The 23,995-nt window shown below is 34.8% G+C and overlaps 1 protein-coding gene across 51 annotated transcripts in view; it reads left to right on the top strand.

Moving 5' to 3' along the window:
* dlg2 (discs, large homolog 2 (Drosophila)) overlaps window positions 1-23,995 on the top strand; it is a 426,869-nt gene that overhangs the window by 318,987 nt on the left and 83,887 nt on the right. For all 51 annotated transcript variants that reach the window (XM_009305412.5, XM_073913862.1, XM_073913864.1 and 48 more), the window contains 2 exon segments: window positions 14,311-14,467; window positions 22,565-22,667. In XM_009305412.5, the coding sequence (XP_009303687.1) occupies window positions 14,311-14,467; window positions 22,565-22,667 (260 nt within the window).

Here is a 23,995-nt window from a genome sequence, read left to right on the forward strand (position 1 = left end):
GAATCCAGGGTCGTGGTCATAAAACAGACGGATGGTTAAAAAGGCAGGTAGCAGACAACATAAACAAACAAACATGGTGAGGGTCAAAAACAAAGCAAGGCAAACGTGTCGTAATGTTACCAAACAGTATTGACCTTATTCTTCTATGTAGAATTGCGCTCATTTTTAGATTTTTTTTTGTTTTTGGCCTTTTTGCCTTTATTAGATAGGACAGTATTGAGACAGGAAGCAAATTGGGAGAGAGAGGGGGGGTAGGGTAGGGAAATGTCGTCGAGCTGGGATTCAAACTCGCGACGCCCTGACGTGCTATTGCACCATATGTCGGTGCGCTAACCACTAGGCTATTGCGCCGACGAATTGCGTTCATTTTTACGATTGTTTTTTTAAACGTCCGATTCAGTCGCTTATGGGAGAAATGACTAGGAATACTAAACGGCAGAAAACTGCCAAATTACTTGCTCTACAAACAAGTGCTTGCATGACTATACTGTCACATCCATCAGTGACCACCTGAGGGCGCTGTAGTGCATCAGGACTCAGTTAGCACTACAGCGTCCCAGAAGAACTACATTCTCATACATGCCCCGCGCACACACCGGAACACCTACACTGACCTGTCATCACATCTGTTTTGTGTTACTGTTGATTATCTGGACTATTTATACTACCATTTCACCACAGTTTATCGCGTCGTTTGTCTTCCTTGTCCTAGTATTAAGTAAGTCTAAGATTTCGAGTTTGTTATTCTGATCCTGTTCTTGTATTTTGCATTAGTCTAGTTCGTGTGTCATTTGTCTAGTTTGTTTTCTAATTAGGTTTAGTTGTTTGAGTTTGTTATTCCTGAGCCTTGTCTCTGATTTAGTTTCTGGTTTTGTCGTTTATTTGTTACTTTGTATTCTTATCACCTTGTTGGTTGCACTGTAAATAAATAATCTTCACTTGGATCTGCACCTTTTTGTTTCTTGTTTTGATCACGCTAAAACATGACATATACAGACCAAGTGGAATAATATAATAAGAAAATATCAGTTTGCAACATCAAGCAGCATAACGAGCTGTTTTTAACATCTAAAAATAAATGGAAATGAATGATATCGGAAGTCTCGAACCAAAAAGATTCAAATGGCTGTGCCCGCTCGTATGTAAAGAATAAGGTAAATAACAAGACTCAGCACAGAAGTGTGTGTGAGTGCTCTGTTTATGGTCCATGTAATTTATTATGAACAGCTTCAGCTCTGTTTGTGTGTGTGTGTCATCACCAGAACTCGATTAAAATTAATTAAATTCAAGTGAGTTAAATAATTGACTTAAACACACCATCCTTCAAGTGCTTTCTGTTTTCGATTATTGGCTCAGAATAGCAGAGTAAGCTTCAAGCCTTACACAAATATATAGATAAAAAAATAATAATAAATATGATCACACTAGCTATTTTAATAGTGATGTAACTTATTTAACTAATTTTTTAAATGGTTAAATATGAGGTAAAGCTAATGTTTTGGCATTGTTTTAATAAACTAGCGTCCAAAAGTAAAAGATAAACTGTATTGTCATCATATGAATTATTAAAGCTTATCATTAAATATTTATGATCAATTTTAATGAGCTGGTGTTTTTGTTTAATGTATTCTTTGGCTGTTTACTCAGAAGCAAAATGTACTCTATAGATGTTAGATTCTCAGAAAAGCAAGGAAACTACGTCCGTGATTTGCTCTTTATTCCCTAGATGTCCTTCGCGATGCATTGTGGGACATGCGCTTCAGTGAACCGGCAAATAATGAAAACATCTCATCATAACTTTGTCTTCTCTCTCTCGCTGGTAGTTGCCATTACAGCTGCATCTCGCATTGATAAATGGTGCAATTTCTGTCAAAACCTCAGCTTTGTAAACACCAACCTCCTATATATAACAAGAATTTGCCAATTTCTCTTGGGAGAACACAACAGCTTTTCTTTAAAAAAAACAAAACAAATGTTCAGTGTTCACAGTTGTGTCATCCTTAAAACTTCCCTAGAGGAGCCAACTTGGCCTTTAAGAGGGGCAGAAAATGAAGCAGAAAAGATTTGATTGCATTTGCTGAGCGTATTGGGTTTACCGCTGTGATTCAGACAGTCAAAGGTGCAGAAGAGGCTGCTATCTGGAGACTCAATTGAGCTCCGGAGTTAAAAGGCCATCCAGTTCTCTTGCTGAGAGAGCGCTTTTGAGGACGGCGGGAGGTGTGTGCGTATCAATACATGTGTTAACGTTTATGCTCGCCAGCTAAATTGCTCTGTGAGTGTTTCTCTGAGGGTGTGAATCTGATGAAAGTCTATTGATTTTGTCGAACTGTTTTGGATATGTTTGAGGATGTTGATTGATCAGCAGCACTTATAGATTGGCAACATGGAGAGTAGAAGCCTCGGTAGACATTTATGGTTTTAATTTAGAGGTCCCGGTTGTTGAACTTGATATTTCCCCATGTGAAACAGAAATGGAGTAAAGGTATGATGAATGGATGGATGGATGGATGGATAGATGGACAGATGGATGGATAGACATGAGTGGATGGATAGGGATGGATGGATGGGTGGATATACAGATGGATGGATGGATACATGGATGGATAAACTGATGGATGAAGATGGATGGATGGATGGATGGATGGATGGATGGATGGATGGATGGATGGATGGATGGATGGATGGATGGATGGATGGATGGATGGATGGATGAATGAATGGATGGATGGATATACAGATGGATGGATAGACATGGATGGATGGATGATGGAAGGATGGATGGGTATACAGATGGATAGATGGATGGGTATATGGATGGATGGATGGATGGATGGATAGACATATAAATGGATGTATGAACGGATAGATAGATAGATAGATAGATAGATAGATAGATAGATAGATAGATAGATAGATAGATAGATAGATAGATAGATAGATAGATAGATAGATGGATAGATGGATGGATGGATGGATGGATGGATGGATGGATGGATAGATAGATAGATAGATAGATAGATAGATAGATAGATAGATAGATAGATAGATAGATAGATAGATAGATAGATAGATAGATAGATAGATAGATAGATAGGCAGGCAGGCAGGCAGACAGACAGACAGACAGACAGACAGACAGACAGACAGACAGACATCTTACTAGTACCGGGTTGGACTCCCTTTTGCCTTTAGAACTGCCTTAATCCTTTGTGTTAAAGATTCAACAAGGTACTGGAAATATTCCTCAGAGATTCTGGTCCATTCTGGACATGATAGAATCACACAGTTGCTGCCGATTTGTCACCTACACATCTATGATGCGAATCTTCCATTCCATCACATCTCAAAGGTGCTTTAATTGATTGAGATCTGTTGACTGTGGAGGCCATTTGAGTACAGTGAACTCATTGTCATGTTTAAGAAACCAGTTTGAGATGATTCACACTTTATGACATGATGCGTTATCCTGCTGAAAGCCGCCATCAGAAGATGTGTACACTGTGGTCATAAAGGGATCGACATGGTCAGCAACAACACTCAGGTAGGCTGTGGCATTAACACGATGCTTAATTGGTACGAATGGGCCCAAAGTGTGCCAAGAAAATATCCCCCACACCATTACACCATCACCACCAGCCTGAACCGTTGATTCAAGGCAACGATTCAAGGATCCATGCTTTCATGTAGTTGATGCCAAATTTTGACCCCACTATCTGATAGTCTCATAAGAGTCATTTGAATTAACCAGAAATCACTTCCCATCAAATGTGTTGCTGAACTCTTGTGTACAGAACAAGATTAAGCTCTGAAAAGGAAAGTGACAGCTGTATTTAGCTGCACAGCATGTGTGTCCAATAGATGACGTATAACAGGATTAATGATACTCTTTAAAGGACACCTTTAAATGCTCTGACTGAAAACAACCATGTGTTTGCATGTTAGCAGTCATCTAGAAATCTCTGAAAGCCCAGACGGTGTTAAAGAAGAAAAATCCATGAAGGTGTTTTTGCTTTTGTCGAGCACCAAAATATGCAACTGTTCATAACAGAGCTGCAGAAGCTCTGCAATTCCTTTGCTTTATTGAGGTTGAATGTAGTTATTTTGCCATCTGACAGGAGCACACCAACCCATTATAAACGACAGCTGATATTTCACGTGGATGAGGCTGCCGGCACATTTTCATATTTATAACGCTCTTACGGCAGAGGAAGGAAAGAAAGGGAGGAAGAGTAACACAAGGTGACAGTGAATAAATGGCGTTGGGTGGAGATGTGTGAGGAGCTGCATGTGAAATGCCAATCGCTCCTCAAGTATTGTGAATGGAAAACGAGTGTAATCTGTTTGGTTTGTTTTCCTGTTTGGCTCTGAGCTGGGAATGATAAACAGTGGCTGTTTGTAATCTGGGGCTGAGGTGCTCGGGGAGGCAGACAGGAGTCTCTATCAGTGTTTTGCAGCCGGTCGAGAGAAAGAGAAAGGGATGAAGGAGAAGTCTGGAGGATGGAAATGTGAGTGAAAAGATTGAGAGTTAAATGACGGGGCGTTTAATGCACTCAGCCCTGCTCTGAGCCAAACATTACTCAAAATAAATCTATATGGAGAGTCAAATACCTGCTGATCAGCATATCATTATTATCTTCTGACTCTAGATCAGCTGTCATGGATGGTCATCTGAGTGATAGCTGCAGTCATGATGTACAGTATAAGCTGGAATAATGCAGAGCTATTTTAATATTTATTTATATTAGGGCTGGGCGATATGGCAAAAAGTCAACCTCAGTAATTATTTACCATATTAAACGATAACAATATATATTTCGATATCAGTTGTTAGTGCTTCCAGATTTGAAAGAGTATCCCAACAATAACTGATGCCACAAAAATGAAAGCGTCTATTAAATGGCACAACATTTTCAGCTCGTAGATCAATATAGAGTAAAAATGTCCAGGGCTTATCATTATTATTTGACCTAAATATTGTAGTGGTTCACTATAAAATTATTTATCAGCCCAGCCCTAATTTATATATATTTGCTATTGGTAAAGTCACCATAAAATTATTATTTTTTTATTCATATTTTGAGTCATAGTGTTTGCTATAAATTGTTTCCCTCTTTGTTAAACAATGTGTAGTCATTTTTAAATCATTTTAATTAATATTTATCAATAATTGTTTCATGTCAACTTTAATCTTTTTTTTTTTTTTCAGTGCTCAGCGTGAGTGAGTACACCCCCTTTTGAAAATGAATAATTTTGTCCATTTCTCAGTGAATATAGACAATAATATTTGGTGCACTTAAACAGCACAAATGTATTCAGCATATATATCTATCATATTATATCTATTAAAGTGTTTGGTCATTGAACATCTTTAGAAATAAAAAGATTTTAATTCAAACAAGTCATCGCAAAAAAAAATTACAAACTACAACATTTTAATTAAATTAGATATTTTTTATGTTTTGCTTGATTATTTTTTCAAATAAAATATAAATTGTATTTAATATTTCACCCCCCCCCCCCCCCAAAAAAAAATTACCACAGTGATCTTTTTTTCTTTCCTAATTTTTCTTTATCGTTTCTAATGTAGGTTATATACACAAATATATTATTTTAAAGCATCTTATGTAAAATAATAATTCATTAGAGAGATCTGTTAGGGGTGTACTCGTGCATGCTGAGCACCATAAATAAAACTCATGTTTTTAAATAACTGTTTGCATATACATGTCTTATTATTATGAAATATTGCAATATTAATTTTATCTGTTTGTTTTGTTTTAAAAATTAATAAAAAGTAACTTTTTAAATATCTGGTTGACCTTAACATTATTTTTATCAGTCATATAATTATTAAGAATTTTAGATTTGTACTTAAAAAATGTTTTTGTTTTTTGTTTGTTATCAGAACTTGCTCGTAGTTTAACCATTACAATGAAACTGCAAATACTGTAGCACATTTTAGTTAAGTATTGCATTTTCAAGTAAAAATTAAACAAAACAGTCCAATATCTTTTTTAAAATTTGAACTATTATTCTACAGAATATTTCTTTCTTTTTCATTTATGTCAATTGATTTACTGTCTACACTGTAAAAAATGCAATTCCTTCATGTTGTCCCAATACAAATTAAGTTAGTTAATTGTTGCGGCACAGTGGCTCAGTGGTTAGCACTGTTACCTTTGCCAGTTGGCATTTGTGTGGGGAGTTTGCTTGTCCACCCCGTGTTCGTGTGGGTGCTCCGCCTTCCCCCACAGTCCAATGACATGCGGAATAGGGGAATTGGATTAACTAAATTGGCCATAGTATATGAGTGTGTATAAGTGTTTCCCAGTACTGGGTTGAAGCTGGAAGGGCATCCACTGCGTAAAACATATGCCGGATATTTGGCGGTTCATTCCGCTTTGGCGATCTCTGAAATAGAGACTAAGCTGAAGGAAAATGAATGAATAAATTAACTTAATTGTTTGTGCTTTTTTGTTTTTGTTTTTGTTGAGCATAAAACAATTATGTTGTCCCCCCACAAAAACTCAGAAATTGAATTGATTCAGCTCATTTTATTTTGAACAAGCAGCATCTTTTTAAAGTCTAAAGTGAGCTAAACGTTTTTACTATTGTCACTTTTTTTCTTCTTTGTAAGCTGTGCAAAACAATCATCTGTCAGCATTTTTCATATTTGATATGATTAATTTGTTGACTTTTTAGTTATCTTAGTATAATGCATGCATTATTAGTTCATCTCATCCTGAAGCACAACAGAGTCTGAATAGCTTGAACGTTGTTCAATTAATCTATTTTTGCACATGGCTTTAAAAACTGAATACTGTCCTTAAACTATTAATTCTACTCTCTGTAAAAGCTGCAGTGGGGTTTCAGGCAAGAACTTGGATTCAGTTGCATTCAGTGGATGAAAAAATAAAAATAGGATGCCATCTAGTGGTAAAAATAGGCTATAGGCTACTTTCCCTGTTGTTCACATCTTACAAAGTGCAAAGAAAACAGGAACTGTTGTTTGCTTGAGGTCTTTCAGTTTGTAGTTTATTGCTGCAGATGTTCATTAACAAGGGTTGCTTTATAATATCTGACGGGACGTACTAAACATGTGAGCTCTATTTCTGTATCATCAGACTGATCATAGGATCAGATGAACTTGATCTGAATTCACCATTTTTTATAGACTAAAGGTTTATTTGTTTTGTAGCATTTCTTTAATGTAAGAATAAAAACATAATATGTGACCCTGGATCGCAATCTTATGTTGCATGGCTTGTTGAAAAAAGACTATACAGCTGAAGTCAGAATTATTAGCCCCCCCTTTTTATCTTTTCCCCAATTTCTGTTTAATGGAGAGAATTTTTTTTTTCAATCCATTTCTGAACATAATAGTTTTAATAACTCATTTCTTATCGCTGATTTATTTTATCTTTCTCATGATGACAGTAAATAATATTTGACTTTTTCAAAACACTTTTACACAGCTAAAATTGACATTTAAAGACTTAACTAGGTTAATTAGGTTAACTAGGCAGGTTAGGGCAATTAGGCAAGTTTTTGAATAACAATGGTTTGTTCTGTACACTATCGAGAAAAACATTTGCTTAAAGGAGCTAATAATTTTGTCCTTAAAATGTTTTTTTTTTTTTTTTTTAATTCAAAACTGCTTTTATTCTACCTTTCTGAAATAAAACAAAGAAGCCCTTCTCCAGAAGAAAAAATATTATCAGACATGCTGTGAAAATTTCCTTACTCTGTTAAACATCATGTGAGAAATATTTAAAAAAGAAGAAAAAATTTAAAGGGGGGCGAAAAATTTTGACTTCAACTGTATATTCATTGAATGAGTCAAAATAATAGATATTTATTTGATTCTAAAATTCATTGCAATACCAACTAAAGATCCTCTTCCATGAAGACATTTTGTGAATTCTGTTCTATAAATCTAAAGCCAAATTTTCGATTAGCAATTTACATTGCTTTGAAACCAAATTTGGACAACTTTAAAAGTTATTTTCGAAATATTTAGATTTTTTTTAACCCTGTGACTTCAGATTTCGAGTCAAATACAGTAAATTATTGTCTTATCATCACATACCATTCATCAATAAAAAAGTATACAATATTTATTCAGTTTTAAGATGTTGTATAAATCTACCTAATAAAAAGACATGACTATATTTCACATATAATAAAATAACATTTAGGAATCTATAATATTAATAATAATAGGGAGCGACACGGTGACTCAGTGGCTCATCGCTAGCCTCACAGCAAGAAGGTCACTAGTTTGAGTCCCAGCTGGGTCAGTTGGCATTTCTGTGTGCATGTGCACGTTTTCCCCGTGTTGGTGTGGGTTTCCTCTGGGTGCTTCAGTTTCCCCCACAGGCCAACGACATGTGCTATAGGTGAACTAAATAAACTAAATTGTCCATTGTGTTTGTGTGTGAATGAGTGTGTATGGGTGTTTCCCAGTGCTGGGTTGCAGCTGAAAGAGCATCCGCTGTGTAAAACATGCTGGATAAATTGGCGACTCCTGATGAATAATATAATAATAATATATTATTTTTTATTATTCGGTAAAAACCTAATTAAACCAAAAACTATACCAATCACATGTTAATTAAAATGTACTTATCTAGTTATTTATTAGTTTATTTATTTTATTAATGGAATCTATTTTACAAGAAAGTGCTACAACTTTCCACTTTCACCTCAAATTTCATGTTTATTTTAATGTATTAATGTGTTCCCTTTCTTGGCATTTATTTGTGAAATTTACTCGCAGATTCTCTACCAAAAGTGGTGGTGTGTAATTTGTTAAAAAGCAGATTAATGACCCAATCAGGATCATCACATACTGATTACATGGTCATTTGATCAACTGCTGATGCAACCAGTTAGTCTTCTGCTGGGACGGTTTATATTCTGGACTTTACTAGAACTATGTTAAGCTGCTTTGACACAATCTATGTTGTAAAAAGCACTATATAAATAAACATGAATTGAATAAAATGTTCTTAAAATGTCTTAAATTTCGCAAAATGTTAGGCCTTAAAAGGTCAAGCCAACAACCATCCAATCACCAAAAATCCATATCAATAAAACTTTTTACAAGCTCTATTTAAAACTATTATTAGAATAGCTAATTTAATAGCTTTATAACCAATAAGGTTTTATTGTAAATGTGGTTTGGTTTAAAGTTTACTGGCAGACTCTCTACCAAAAGTGGCGGTGAGTAATTTGTTAAAAAGCAGGATTAAGGACACAATTGGGATCATCACATACCACTTACATGTCCACTTGATCAACTGCTAATGCAACCAGTTAGTCTTGTGCTGGCACGGTTTATATAGAAGTTCATGTAATGCTGGGTTTCCGTAGGTTCTTAAAATTTCACAAAATGTTAGGCCTTAAAATGTGTTAAATTTACTGAACTATTGTGTTGTAGGTCTTAAATCATATTAAATGGGTCTTATTTTTTCTTTATCCATGTAAAGTAACTAATATTATGATAGCGTAATGTAATAGCTTTATAACAAATATGGCTTAATTATCTTTATTACAATAATACTTGTTTAAAAGTTCTCTGTGTGTTCTTTGACCATATACAGTAAAGTGAGGACACTGACCTGGATAAACTGTTGTGCATATATTTAGGTATAACAGAATAATTAATCAATTCCATTTGTGTTCAATAAAAAAGGTCAGGAGAGGTTTTTCTTCTGTCAAACATATTAGTAATTTATTGGATACAAATAAATAATTCGATTCACAGAATTGTGGTATCCTTAATGCAAAAGTTTTCATCCCCTGACTTCAACTCATATAAGCAGCTAATAATAACAGGTAGAGTTTAGTCAAATTCGTCACTTGTCAATCATTCTCCGGTCCTCTATTGGCCGCACCCATACATACATCCTCTTTTTCCATGAATTCTCTGCTCAACATTAAAAGCATACAGTTAGATTTCCTCCACTTGGTTTGGTTTTTTCTAAGTTCTTTTCAGTTTTAACACCTTTATGCAGACAGGAAGTTTAGCTGCAGAGCTCAAGTTAATTTTAAACAGTCAGGCCTTTGCATCTCTATCAGCTCCATCTACTTCTGCAAAAATGCTTCATTAGTATGCAAAGCATATCACATTCAACAGAAGTTTAGTTAATATATCACCTTTAAGCAATACAAATACAATTGTTTAATGAAAAGAAAATGAGACAAAAAATATGTTTTTAAAAAATCCTTTGTATTTTCTTTTCACAACAATAGTTTTAAGGTTATCTTGGGGGGAAAAGAGTATTTATGCAAGGTTTGCTTGTCTTGGCACTGTTTAAAATATGTGGTTAAGAAATAACTCATTGTTGATTTTAATAGTGCAAGCAAAAATCATTTCTGCTGTTACCAACTGGGCCATTAGATCAGGAAAAATTCTTAGCATTTGACCCTGTATAAGTCTGCACTCATAATGTTCTTTAAAATGTCTTAAAAGTGTTAAATTTGACCTGGTGAAACCTGCATTACCCTGTAATGATTATACACCATTAACAATTTCCTGTAGAATCTACAGTAACTTACTGGCAGCAGTTGGCTATCTACATTTACAGCAGACTATATCTTGCTGTATATGTATTTGCAGTATTGTATGTATATTGTTACCGTAAAATAGACACAATTCAACTTTAAAATACAATAACATACTCCATAAGTTTCCTACAGTAAAGTACAGTTCATAATATAGTTAAATGCAGTGTAATTTACACAAATCCGTGTAAAAACCAACATGTTCACATTTGGTATGCTGCAGCCTGGTTAAGTTTGTTTGTCTTTTTGGCCTGAAGAGCATCTTGGAGTCAAACAGACGTGCTGGAAGATGTTAAAGTGGCAGAGAGAGAGAAAGAAGGCCTGCCTGCCTCATAACTAGGTCAGAGAGAAGCTAGTGCTAACGGATTAGCCTTCTGTTCTAGAATAGCTCCATCTCCAGTGATGTCTGTTTGCATTATCATCTGTAAACTCACAGATTGTGTACGGCCACATTTCAAGTGTATCTGACAGACGTGTCACAGCTCAGGGTATCTGCTGCTTTGATTGGTCACACTTGACAGGATGATGGCCCACTGTCAGGATCCTGTGACTAACTAAAAGAGCTCGAGATAAGTGGATCCGACTTTTTGGGAACATTCGAACACTGTTTGGATTGCATTTCAGCACTGTCTGGGATTCGATAATACAGAGAGAAATGCCCAGCATGGCTTATCAACAATTTTGAAGTAGTCAGAGGGGAGAGTGTATGTGTGAGCATACCTCTTAACACTTCCGTTTTTCCTGGGAGTCTCCTGTATTGCAGACCCATTTCCCTCCACCCTCCTGTTTTGTTATTTCTCTCTGAAAACTCCCGTAATTTCAAACCTCAGTCCTCAGCATTTAGGTACAGTCTGTGAAACCCCGGGTTGCCAACTTTGGTATAGAAACAGATCACAGCGGCCGCGTGAACCACGCTTGATAGTACAGTTACTAACACCACAGTACAGAGTAACCGGTTCTCAACAGTGTTAATCAGACACCTCACCCCCTGACCCAACACCAGCATATTGCTCTAATCTTAACTAAAAAAGCTGAACTATTTTGAAACTTGACCGCCGCACGTGTGTAGGAACAGCTGACGATGGCCATAGTAACGACAAACAGCAGAGGGTCGCGAGCTCACGAACGCATTTAAATATATAAACAAAACAGTACGCGTCGCGTTTTCAACGTGGCTTTAGACACGATATGAGAATATAAAGAGTTAACCAGATCCAGTATTAGCAATTACAAGTAACAAAACACAATTAAATACATAATTTGCGAGCTAAAGATAACAAAGAGGCAACCATTTCAATCACACTTACTTACACTTGTAAAATGGAGGAAGAAACTGATCCATGAACTGTGTACTGTAAAGTTCCCGTCAAGCTCTGCAAAGTCCAATATAGTCTTTTCTCATCCTTTCTTTAAAAAACACTTACAGATTTAGGCCTAAGCTGGATATTTCACTTCACTTCACAGCTGTTTTACACACTGCACAGAAGCTCATTTTCAAAAAACCTTAATATGGCCCCTCTTAAATACTTTTCATGAATTTTCAAATGTACTTTGTTTTTACAAGAGAAGCTAGAAAAATCGTGAAGCTCTGCATTACTATTATTATGTTTATTTTTATTTTTTATTACTATTCAAATAGCCAAATTCTGAGACTGAGGACAGTTGAATGTACTGGCCAGTTCTTCATGATTAAATAGAAAATGAGTCAAATAACGGCTGGCTACAGGCCTGCTTTATAAATTGAATGAATGCGTGTGAATGAGAGTGTTTATGAGTGTTTTCCTGCACTGGGTTGTAATTTGTGGTTCATTCCTCTGTGGCAACTCCTGATTAATCAGGGACCGAGCTGAAGGAGAGTGAGTGAGCGAACTTTACAAATTACAGAATATTTAAAAAATAATAATAAAATCAGTCAATCAGAATCCACCCTTGAGCATTTAAAGTGGCAGGCCAAAATATTCACTTCCTAATCTACAATTGCTATTTGAATATCACACTAACTGTACAAAAAAAAAAAAAAAAAAAAAAAAAAAAAAAAACTACTAACACTTCCCTTCTTAGACTTTACAGACCTGAAACTTGCCTTTAGTACCTATTCATTGTTGCTCTTAGTTGTGTAAATTGCTTCCTTGTCCTCATTTGTAAGTCGCTTTGGATAAAAGCGTCTGCTAAATGACTAAATGTAAATGTAAATGTAAAATATTGTTTTAATGCACTAAATAATAAATAATGCATAGTAAAATCAAAAGCAGTAAAATAAATTTTAAAATGTATAAAAAGCTTATAAATCGAAAACAAAATCCTTAAAACAACAATTATACTGTTTTCTGTTTCTGAAATAAATACAAATCTTACTTTTTATTTATTTATTTATTTATTTATTTATTTATTTATTTATTTATTTATTTATTTATTTATTTATTATTATTATTTTTTTTTTTACAAATGTTTGGTCCTTGGTGTATTATTTATTACTAAAACACCATTAAATATTAAACTAATTAATTTAAACATGTATATGAATTCTTATTTATTTTTTTATTTCATGTTTAATAGTGCAGTTTGCCAAATTGTATATTAAAACACTTCAAATTAGTATTCTGATAATACAGAGTTTTCATATCGTATTAAGGGGATCTGCAAGGTTTTAAAAAGTCTTAAAATGTCTTAAATATCAAAAGCTAAATTTTAGATCTTATAAAAATCTTAGATCTATTGAAATGTTGTGTTGTAGGTCATAAATCTTTATTTACCAGGTGTTAATTTATATTTGTTCACGTATAGCTACACATTCTGGCCATAACACTCATACAATATCCAACAATCCCAATCTCAAAAATACTTGTAACTTTTTATTTAAAACAAGCCTTTAATTACATTCTTTACAGTAATATTTGTTTTAACAGTTCTCCATGTATTTACTGCTGACGATACTGACCTGACCTATATATTTATTATTAATTTATTATTATTGTATTATTAAATGTATTAAAGTATAATCATGTTTGATAGGGCAAGATAAAATCATTTCCACCCTTCATATCCGAGAACAATCCTTAGCATTTAGCCCTGGTTAAGTCTAAAATTTAATTTATAAATATTTTTAAAATGTCTTAAGTTTAACTTGGTGAAAGTGACAGAATTACAATCCATGTAATTAAATTAAAGTGTTATTATGTGATATAATGTTATAATTATGTTATTAAGATCAGCAATCTGTTTTATTTAAAATTGTAAAGGATTTTATTTAAAACGTAAGATAAAATTCCCAAATATTTTTAAAGTTATTTTAAATTGACAACATGTGAATTTTATTTAAATACATTTTGATAATAAACACTATTTCAATAAAAAATAAAAATTATTTTATGAGGACATAATAGTAAATTTCAAAAAATATATATTTAATACTATCCATATGCCATATTTTTAAATATAATCAGTAACGCATACTATCTGTCATAGTATATACTGGATGAAGCGTGTGTGAGTGTAAGGCCGTGCTTCTTCTCCGTTCCTAGGAAACCGGTCAGAAATGGGACAAATAAGCTCATAAGTGGAGCAGCCCCCAATAGGTGTCAGCCATTGTAGCTCGACTGCACAGTAGACTGTTTTGGACAGACCCAGGAGTGTGGACGCGTCTGCGTGTGTGTGCATGCATCGTGTGTATGTTTACACCATCGGTGGAGATGCTGAGCCCAACGGACTCTGAGCTCATGTATTATCTGAACTGTGTGTACAGGGAGCCCAGGAAGATCGTTCTCCACAAGGGCTCCACCGGACTGGGCTTCAACATCGTGGGAGGAGAAGATGGAGAAGGCATTTTCGTTTCCTTCATCCTGGCTGGAGGGCCTGCCGACCTCAGTGGAGAACTGCGCAGAGGAGACCAGATCCTGTCTGTAAGTGGACACCATAAAAATAAACGCAAATGTTGAACAGTTTGTCGTATAAATGAGCTGATAATGTCAGAGTCATCATCACAGGGTGCGGCGGTGCTTTTTAAATGTGGGTTTAGCATTTGTTAGTTAAAATATATGCCCCAAAGATCAGGGATATATTTCACATTTGTGCAAAATTAATCTTAGCACTATTTTGGAATAGACTTTTTACGTATAATGTTCAAATTATATTATTAGCAGATTTTTATTTATGACCTTGATTCTTCAACTTTTCTATTTAAGTATTGCAGTTGTGGGCATCCTTGGTCAAGCAGGCCTAAATGTTTAGAGATTAATAATTAAATAAAAAATATATTGTTTTCAGTAGTATGAATAAGTATATTAGCATTTAGATCATTTATTTGCACAAAATAACAAAAGGTTAATATAATATATGTAATGTTTTTGGACTTTAAATAATGGAGAAAAAATAAAATATATGTATACACACATACACACACACACACACACACACACACACACACACACACACACATATATATATATATATATATATATATATATATATATATATATATATATATTCATTCATTCATTCATTTCATTTTCTTGTCGGCTTAGTCCCTTTATTAATCCGAGTTTGAACCAGCGACCTTCTTGCTGTGAGGCAACAGCACTACCTACTGCGCCACTGCATCGCCCTATATATATATAGCATAACTAGGTTAACTAGGCAGGTTAGGGTAATTAGGCAAGTTATTGTATAATGATAGTTTGTTCTGTAGACTATCGAAAAATATATAGATTAAAGGGGCTGATAATTTTGACTTTAAAATGTTTTTTTAAAAATTAAAAACTGCTTTTTTCAAGCCAAAATAAAAATAAGAAAATAAAATAAGACTTTCTCTAAAAGAAAAATATATATATTATCAGACATACTTTGAGAATTTACTTGCTTTGTTAAACTTCATTTGGAAAAAATAATTAAAAAAGAAAAAAATTTCAAAGAGGATTTAATAATTCTGATTTAAACTGTATAACATACATTTTCAGTTGTTGTGATATAAAATCATGGTTATTCCAACAAGTATGTATTTCTTAACTTTAAGTTTAAGTTAAAAGAATCACTGTGAAAAAAATGTTGTTGTTGTTTTTTTTTGTTTTTTTTTTAGAGGGGGGGGGGGGTTGGGCAAACATTAAGTATTTAATTAGTTTTTTAAAAATTATTCAAGTTGTTCAAAAAAAAAATCAAGAATTGTGTTGTTTCGTCTGATTTTATATAAGTAATTTAAAGAGCAAACATCTTTTTTGATTCTTAATATTGTACTATAAATAAACATTTCCTTAACTTTTACGGTCAGAAAACATGGAATAATACATATTGACATATTGTAACTTTCTGAAAAAAAAGAGTATTTAGAATTCTGAATGTTTTTAAAAACGTTTTACTCAAAATGTACTGATTAATAACAGATCCATAAAACAAAAAACAGCTTAAGTGGTCTCCTCAAGTAATCGTGCAAAACATATGCTGAACAGCAGGGGGCGCCATTACATTATTTTGTGAACCCTACAGATCATAACCTAAAAACACTTTCTTTTTTTGTTCCTTAAATTGAGTCTATTCTTAACTCACCACCATTCCTTTATCTGGATTTTCATTTCTCATCACACAAGTTTTTTACCCCAGAAACACGGCTAAACTTTTTTGGCAGTGTTTTAATTACACCTCTCAGTGAAACAATCCACAACAGCGATCCTCTCCAGAAGCTGCTTTCCTGTCACTGATCTCATCATTTATGTTGATCAGAGCTTCATCAAATTGCAGTGGTCGTAATCAGACCCTCCATCCAGATTCCTGCCGCAATTACTGTCACTGCCACTTGAATGGGGAGCAATCACGCTCTGCCTCCTCAGGACACTGATTAGAAAAGCAGAAAGAACAAGAGAGAGCAGAGAAATGGAGAGGGAGGGAACAGATAATGTAGTGCCCTGATTTGGAGTCTAAGAATAGATGTGGTGCACCTCCTGAGTTCACACTGTTAAATGAGCATTAGGACAGGCTCGAGGCACCCCGAGAGACACAAACACGCACACACTCCCACGATACTGCTGTGATCTCATGTTGACTTATGTTTGTGGTCCTAAACCTGGTGTCACACAAGATCATATTTCGTTGCAGAATTTGATTCGAAATGATATAAATTACATAATTTGTTTTGTATGTCAACTACGATGTCTTGCTTTAAACTTTAGTTGATGTGTAATGTTGCTGTGTGAACATAAACAACGTCTCTGAATGTAAGACACTCAAGTTCAATGAAAAGGGAGATATCGGCTTTTACAGAGTTGGCTTAGCAAAGCCTACAGCGAACAAAATTTAGGGACTACATCCGTGAGATCATAAATGCTTCAGGTTACGTGCATTCACCATGCGCAGCGTAGGGGCGTGGTCAGAGGGGCTGTAGTGTTATAGCAGAGAAAGCTAAAATGGCGTCCAAATGCTGCTATTTCCACAGAGCTTCTTCTGTTTCTGTATTTGGGCTTCCAAAGGACACAACACAAAGAGAGAAGTGCTTGCAGTTGAATATTAACTATGTTCCAGAGAATTATAAAAACATATATAGCTAGCATTTGACAAAAGGCAGCTGGATTCGACTGAAATCTCCTTAAAGAAGGAGCAGCTCCAAACAAGATAGAAGAAGCTGTGGATTGTGAGCCACAACCTGAAAGTGTTTTAATTTGTTAAAATTTATCTATTACATGCACAATTTCTAGCGTTAATGGTATGTTGTAGCAAATACGTAAACAAGGATGTAAACAATGTGAAATGCTGTTTGGCACCGGTAACGATTTAGCTACAAATTTACATTCATCTGTTAAAAAAACCCTGTAAACACACACAATCGTCACTAGCGCTGCAGTGTCTCTCTATGCAGCAGCTTTCCCTGCGTTCTACATCTCAAATAACAAACTTGCAAAAGATATGTGAACACTTTATATTACTTGCACATGCTTATAACCAGAATGTATGTGAAAGACACTTAGCAGATTTTATTTTAGAGAGCAGGTATGAGGTTCAGCTGTTTCCTCTTCATTTTCTGTCTGATTCAGGCTCAAACTGATATGGCTAGCTACTCTGGCTGACAGGATATACACAGCAGAGGCACAGCACGTGCTATTAGAGGCATGACATGTTCCTGGTGACGTGGAGTCGATCCACGAATCACAGCACATTATGTTAGCTGACCAATCAGAGCACATTCTTTCGGAGGAACTAGGAGATATGACAGGCGTTTTCATATTAGCTGAGTAACTGTACATAATCAAAGTAAGATATATGAAAAAATTACTTGATTTTCTACAAATGAAGCATGAGCACACATTACATCTTATAAACACAACCAAGCCTTAAAAATACACTCTGGACCACCCCTTTAAAGCTTGAAAATATCTGACTGTACAATTAACTTTACACAGTTACATGGTACTAACCGTATCCTCACATACCAACGTTATGCTGTAGACATATAGTTAGTGCATTTAGTTAATTATTAATACCCAGTAATGCATGAAAAGCTACACTGTAGCAAGGACACATTAAAATGAAAATGTAACCTTAATTTGTATATTTACAATTATTAGGCTACTCTTTTAGGATAACCTCCTTGTTTAGCATGATGCTAGCTAAAGAGTAGTCACAATGTTTTTTGATTAAGCATTGAGAATGATTTATTTGATAAAATCGAGACTTTTAGGATTTTGTGATATTCAAGATCAGATTAATAATACTGAAGTTTCTGTTCTTAATAACATTCTAAAATGTAGTAGATTTGCAGTAATATTTTACAATATTTTTGTGTTTTTGATTAATGTTATATTAATTTAAATAAAAAAAAATAAAAAACTTTACGACCTTAAACCTTTGAATAATAAGCTGTTGCCTGCTTTAAAAAAAAAGGTTTGTACATGCACAAAATTGGTTGTCAAACATGATTTATTTATTCCACAAATAAAAGTGTCCAATAAGGGGGAGATACTGAGATTATATAAACAGTAATTAAAGTATGTATTTATGATCAGTAATTTTATGCATATTTCTCACAATTATTATCAATTTATAAATATGCAAAAAATTTTAACAAAGACAAATGATTGCACTTTTTTAAGAAATAGTCAATAATGTAAAACAACATTTTGGTTTATTTTCTGCTAAACTGTGGTTCTTGTATATTTATTATCTGCAAATTAATTTTAAGAGTGAGAGTATTTGAAAAATATATAAATTGAGATTAAATATTGTTTTTTTTTTTTTTTTGTCGTTGTTTGTTTGTTTGCTTGTATTTTATAAATCAGCAAAGACCACAATTTCAGCAAAAAAAATCTTCATTGTCTTACTGAAGTCAAAAAGTCTGAATTCTACTCCTTACTGAGTGTAAACTGATCCTTTAACATTGCTTTTTTTGGGAGATATACTGTTACTTTAACAACGTTTGACTACAACACCTGCTTCAGGTTTATGTGTCAGTAAAATACAACCCGTCTCAGCCTGCTTGATCTTTAAATGCCACAGTTTGGATCACAGACAGAGCTTATGATGCACACAGCATAGCTAAAGTCATATTTTGGAGGAGCTCGCTGATTACTTTGTGGTCCAGTTGTTGCAGACTTTGGCCTACAGGCTTTTGCCGCCCACTGATCCTCCACTGTAGGATTTTCAAACGCCGTCTGGATCACAGTAGGCCTTTCTAGCGCCAGATCACTCCAGGCTTCTCTGCAGCAAGCGAATGTTCTAAAAGTTAACCAATTTTAAATAGAAATTCAACAGAGAGCTTTAATACTGACAGGATTGCAGGCTTAAGGTATACTTACACCACAGGTCAAATGTTTGGGATCAGTAGGACTTTTCTTGTGTTTTTAAAAGTAGCCTATTACGCTCACCAAGGCTGCGATTATATATTTAAATTCATTCCTTCATTCATTTTCCTTTGGCTTAGTCCCTTTATTCATCACAGGTCACCACAGCGGAATGAACTGCCAACTTACCAGCATATGTTTTAAACAGAGGATGCCCTTCCAGCTGCAACCCAGTACTGGGAAACATCCATAAACACTCATTCACACACATAAACTAAGACCAATTTAGTTTAATCAATTCACCTATAATGCAGGCCTTTGGACTGTGGGGGAAACCGGAGCACCCGTAGGAAACCTACACGCACACAGGGAGAACATGCAAACTCCACACAGAAATGCCACCTGGCCCAGCCGAGAATTGAACCAGCAAACTTCTTGCTGTGATGTGACAGTGCTAGCCCCATGTTTTTTGTTATTATATGTTATTTTTTTATATATTAAATATTTTTTATGTATTATTTATATTTAATTTATATGTTATAATGATGTCTTAAGACTCACGTGACACTAGAAACTGAAGTAAATTAAGCTTTGAATTATATTTCACAATATTACTTTATTATTTTATTTTATTTTTGATCAAATTAATAAATGAATTCACATTTTTAATTATTTTTTTAAAAACTATCGTTGACAAGAATGTCAGTGTACCCAGAAGTCATTCATTTTCAATGGCAGCCGACGGTAAACTCTGGCTAGAGTGGTACGGCGCATTTTAGACTGTCTGAGGGCTCTATTTTGATGATCCATGAGCAAAGTGCAAGGCACAAAAGCATTAAGGGCGTGTCAGAATCCACTTTTGCTATTTTAAGGACGGAAAAATCCGCTTTGCGCATTGGTACATGGTCTAACAGGGTTGGTTGAGCTTATTCTCTTAATGAGTTATAGGTGTATTTTGAGAATAAACCAATCAGAGTCTCATCTCTCATTCAAGAGTCGCACCATAGCGCATTTGATATTTACATGACAGACTTCGTCAGTGGTAAAATCGAGCGTTTCACTAGAGAGAAAACAGTTAAACAAAGCATCTACAGGCAAGAATGAGAGATAAGCCTCTTCATATTTTACTTTCACTTTCACTCTCATGGATAGGGAAACGTGTTGTGTGCACAGACATCCATTAGCCTATAAATAATAAATTTCGTTTGTTTAGCACAAAGATTTGTTTCAAAACTATTTCTAAATTCATTTCTAATTTCCAGCAAACAAATAAATGAACAATAATAACAAAGTGTGGTCAAAAAACAGTTATATCCAAATACACATGCTGTGCACCATGTAGTCTAAAACCTGACAGGTGGACAAATCTAAGCTTGTTTTTAATCAAACAAATATAAATCTGCACATAATAAATAATACTGCTAATAATTATAACATTATACAAAATAAAATTGTTATGAATAAACTGAAAAAGCCTTCCCAGTGATAGGTTGTGGCTGGAAGGGCATCCGCTGCGTAAAACAAATGCTGGATAAGTTGGCGGTTACTTCCGCTGTGGTGACCCCAGATAAAATATATTAATATATATTAATATATTTTAATAAAGTGACTAAGCGGAAAAAAAATAAATAAATGAAACTGAAAAAGCCCCCCGAAATGAAGAAGGCATGAAAGTATGGTTTTTATATTTAGGATAGAAAATATTAATTTTTGTGATATTTAATCCTTTAATTCTTTTTCATATGTAAATATATTTGCATATTGCTGTCCATCCTGTGTGTATTAAGCAGTGCGTAAGCAAGGCGCACAACTAACACGCTCTGCACTGGACTGTAGACCAGCTTTGATCTGATCTATTAAACAGTCTATTATAGTTTCTCAAAATAGCAACGCGCCAGCAATGCGCCTCAACACGCCTCCTTTTTTAGACCAGAACGCCTATGTGTGCACATATGAGTGCAAATGCATTTGCTATTTAAACAGCGTGGCAGTAAACTTTAAAATGACTCTTACGCCAAGCTGAAACTAGCAAACAACAATTGCGTCATGCCTTGCGCCACATTGCGCCGGATGTATGATAGGGCCCTGAGTGTCAAGGAGAGTTGGTATCAGGTCAACTTTTCGGTAATGAGCTATAATAACGGGGTTTGGCGGCAACCGTTTGGACAGTCCACCTCTTGAAAGGATTCCAGAAAATGTTGTCATATTAACTTTGTTTCCGATTATATTACTTATAGAGTAGAGGTTAATTATTCCTATGTGAAATGTGCACAAATTGACGTAAATGTGAAGACCAATCGTCTTTCATAAACCGCTTGTTGAAACTAGCACTTAGACATGAACACAAAAGCCTCAATATACAAACAGCTCATGATTGGTTTATTTTGTGTGTTTGAGTGTTTTTATTGGATGTGACAATATGGCATCTTAAATGAGAACTGTATGTTAAATCTATGGTATGGTATTTTTAACTGTGTTGTTAATTGTGATGCGGTAAAAAAAATGGGTGCATCTAAATTTTATTCTGGTGCACCTTAGAAAACAATTTGGGGCGCACTGGTGCAACCAGTGCAAATAGAGCCCTGTATGATTAGCAATAAGAAACAATCATTAATCATTTCTTTAACATGTGTTTTTGATGAAACTTCAAAAGCAAATAAAGGGCACTTGTAATACAAAATCCACTTTTGGAAGCTGCTTTGACAAAGCTGTGTGTAGGTGTGGTGTGTCCACAGTCATACTGGAGTGACATAAACACAACAATTCTCTATTTTTGAATTTCCTGATGCTAAAATATGATCCAAATCCCATTAACTTTGAGGCCAACTGTAACGTGACTTAGGAGTGTGGTTTTTCCCCGCCCATCAAATTGATTGACAGGTGCTTATTAACATGTCACCATAGTAAAGTGTATAAACATGCCCACAGAACAGGATTTGCAAAGAAACTAGGATTAAAAGATCTGTCCTAAGTTTAAAAAACACATGTGGGAACGGTGGGCGGGGAGAACCAGCTCATTTGCATTTAAAGGCACAGGCTGCAAAAACAGCTCCTCTTTGATATGAGCACAAAATGGGCATATTTTACATTTTATAATAAATAACTAATCTGATGGGTATTTTGACCTGAAACTTTACAAACAAATTCTGGAGACACCAAAGACTTATCTAACATCTTGTAAAAGGGGTAAAATAGGAGACCTTTAAACTCTGTTCCGATCTTGGTTGTGATTGATTTCAGGTCAATGGAATCGATCTGCGAGGTGCCACTCACGAACAAGCCGCGGCAGCGCTGAAGGGAGCAGGGCAGACGGTAACCATCATCGCCCAGTACCGGCCCGAGGGTGAGTGTGTCCATCAGCTCCTCCTGACCAAACACTGGCACTGAAGCCCACATGATTCTCACAGAACGCAGAGGTCATCTTTAGCTGCAGGCAGGGCAGAAACACAACTCACCCAGACGTTTTTGGGCCAAGTCCAGCCCGGCGCGCGCATTATTCCTCCTGACTCTTACAGAATAACAGCGCATGTGCCCTCGGAGTGTTGAGGTGCCATGTTTGATAAGTGTCAGATTGAGGCTGTGGCTGCTCTGGACTCCAGTGACCCATTCAGACGACATGGGATGCATCACTGTAGACTCGGATCTGAGAATGTTTTCACTAGCTTATCTTACTTAAAGGTGAAGTGTGTCATGTTTTTGTTGTGGCTATACTTTGTGCTGTGCTAGCTTTATGCGGACACTGAAAGTAGTCTTTTTTACAAAAAGAAAAGGCAGCACAACCATTTTAAGCATTGATCAATCTCCATTTCTGAAACATTCCTTTTGCTGGAAATCAGTATATTAGAATGCTTTTTTGAGGATCTAAAGACTGAAGTGGTGACGATAGATTTTCAGCTTAGAATTGCATCAGTAAATAACTGTAATATTGTATATAAGATCAAATAAATGCAGCCTTGGTGAGCAAAGGCAGAACATTATAACATTTCTATCGCTTTTTTATAACCCTCCAATACAAAATCATGCTTGCCAATGTTTGTTTTGTAACAGAATATGATCATTTAAAATAATCCATTAATGACGATGGTGTAGTTTTAGAGTTTTTCAGCAGGGGTCAACTAGCACATGCTAATCAGCTTAACTTACGTTTTTTTAACATTTATTTTATAACAGAAAAATATATTTGGTACCCATCATTTATAATAATAATAATAATCATTAGATTATTTACAGTGGTGCCAACAAAGAATGAGTAACAAGATAAAAAAAACTGAATTCAAACAAAAATTAAAGAGATATCTATAGGTCATCTAATCTGAGGATAGATATATAATAGAAAAGAAATTGAAAGTGAAGACGGAAAAATAATATGATAACAGCAGTTTAAAGATTGAATAGATTATACATAATAAAGGTCGTGCAAATTGTGTATGTTTTGAGTGCTTTCTTGTTCAGTGAATCTGGAATTGTATGTAAGTAATTTTTAATCTCTTGTATGAATGAAATAATTACTGACTTACACTTCTAAAATGTACATATATGAATGTAAAATCTGCATAAAAAGGAATAAGGTTTATTATAAAGCAGATGTTAAAAATCATTCATTCATTCATTTTCTTTTCGGCTTAGTCCCTTTATTAATCCGGGGTCACCACAGCGGAATGAACCGCCAAC

This window comes from Danio rerio, chromosome 10 (genome assembly GCF_049306965.1).
Source record: "Danio rerio strain Tuebingen ecotype United States chromosome 10, GRCz12tu, whole genome shotgun sequence".
In the NCBI taxonomy this organism is placed as follows: Eukaryota; Metazoa; Chordata; class Actinopteri; order Cypriniformes; family Danionidae; genus Danio; species Danio rerio.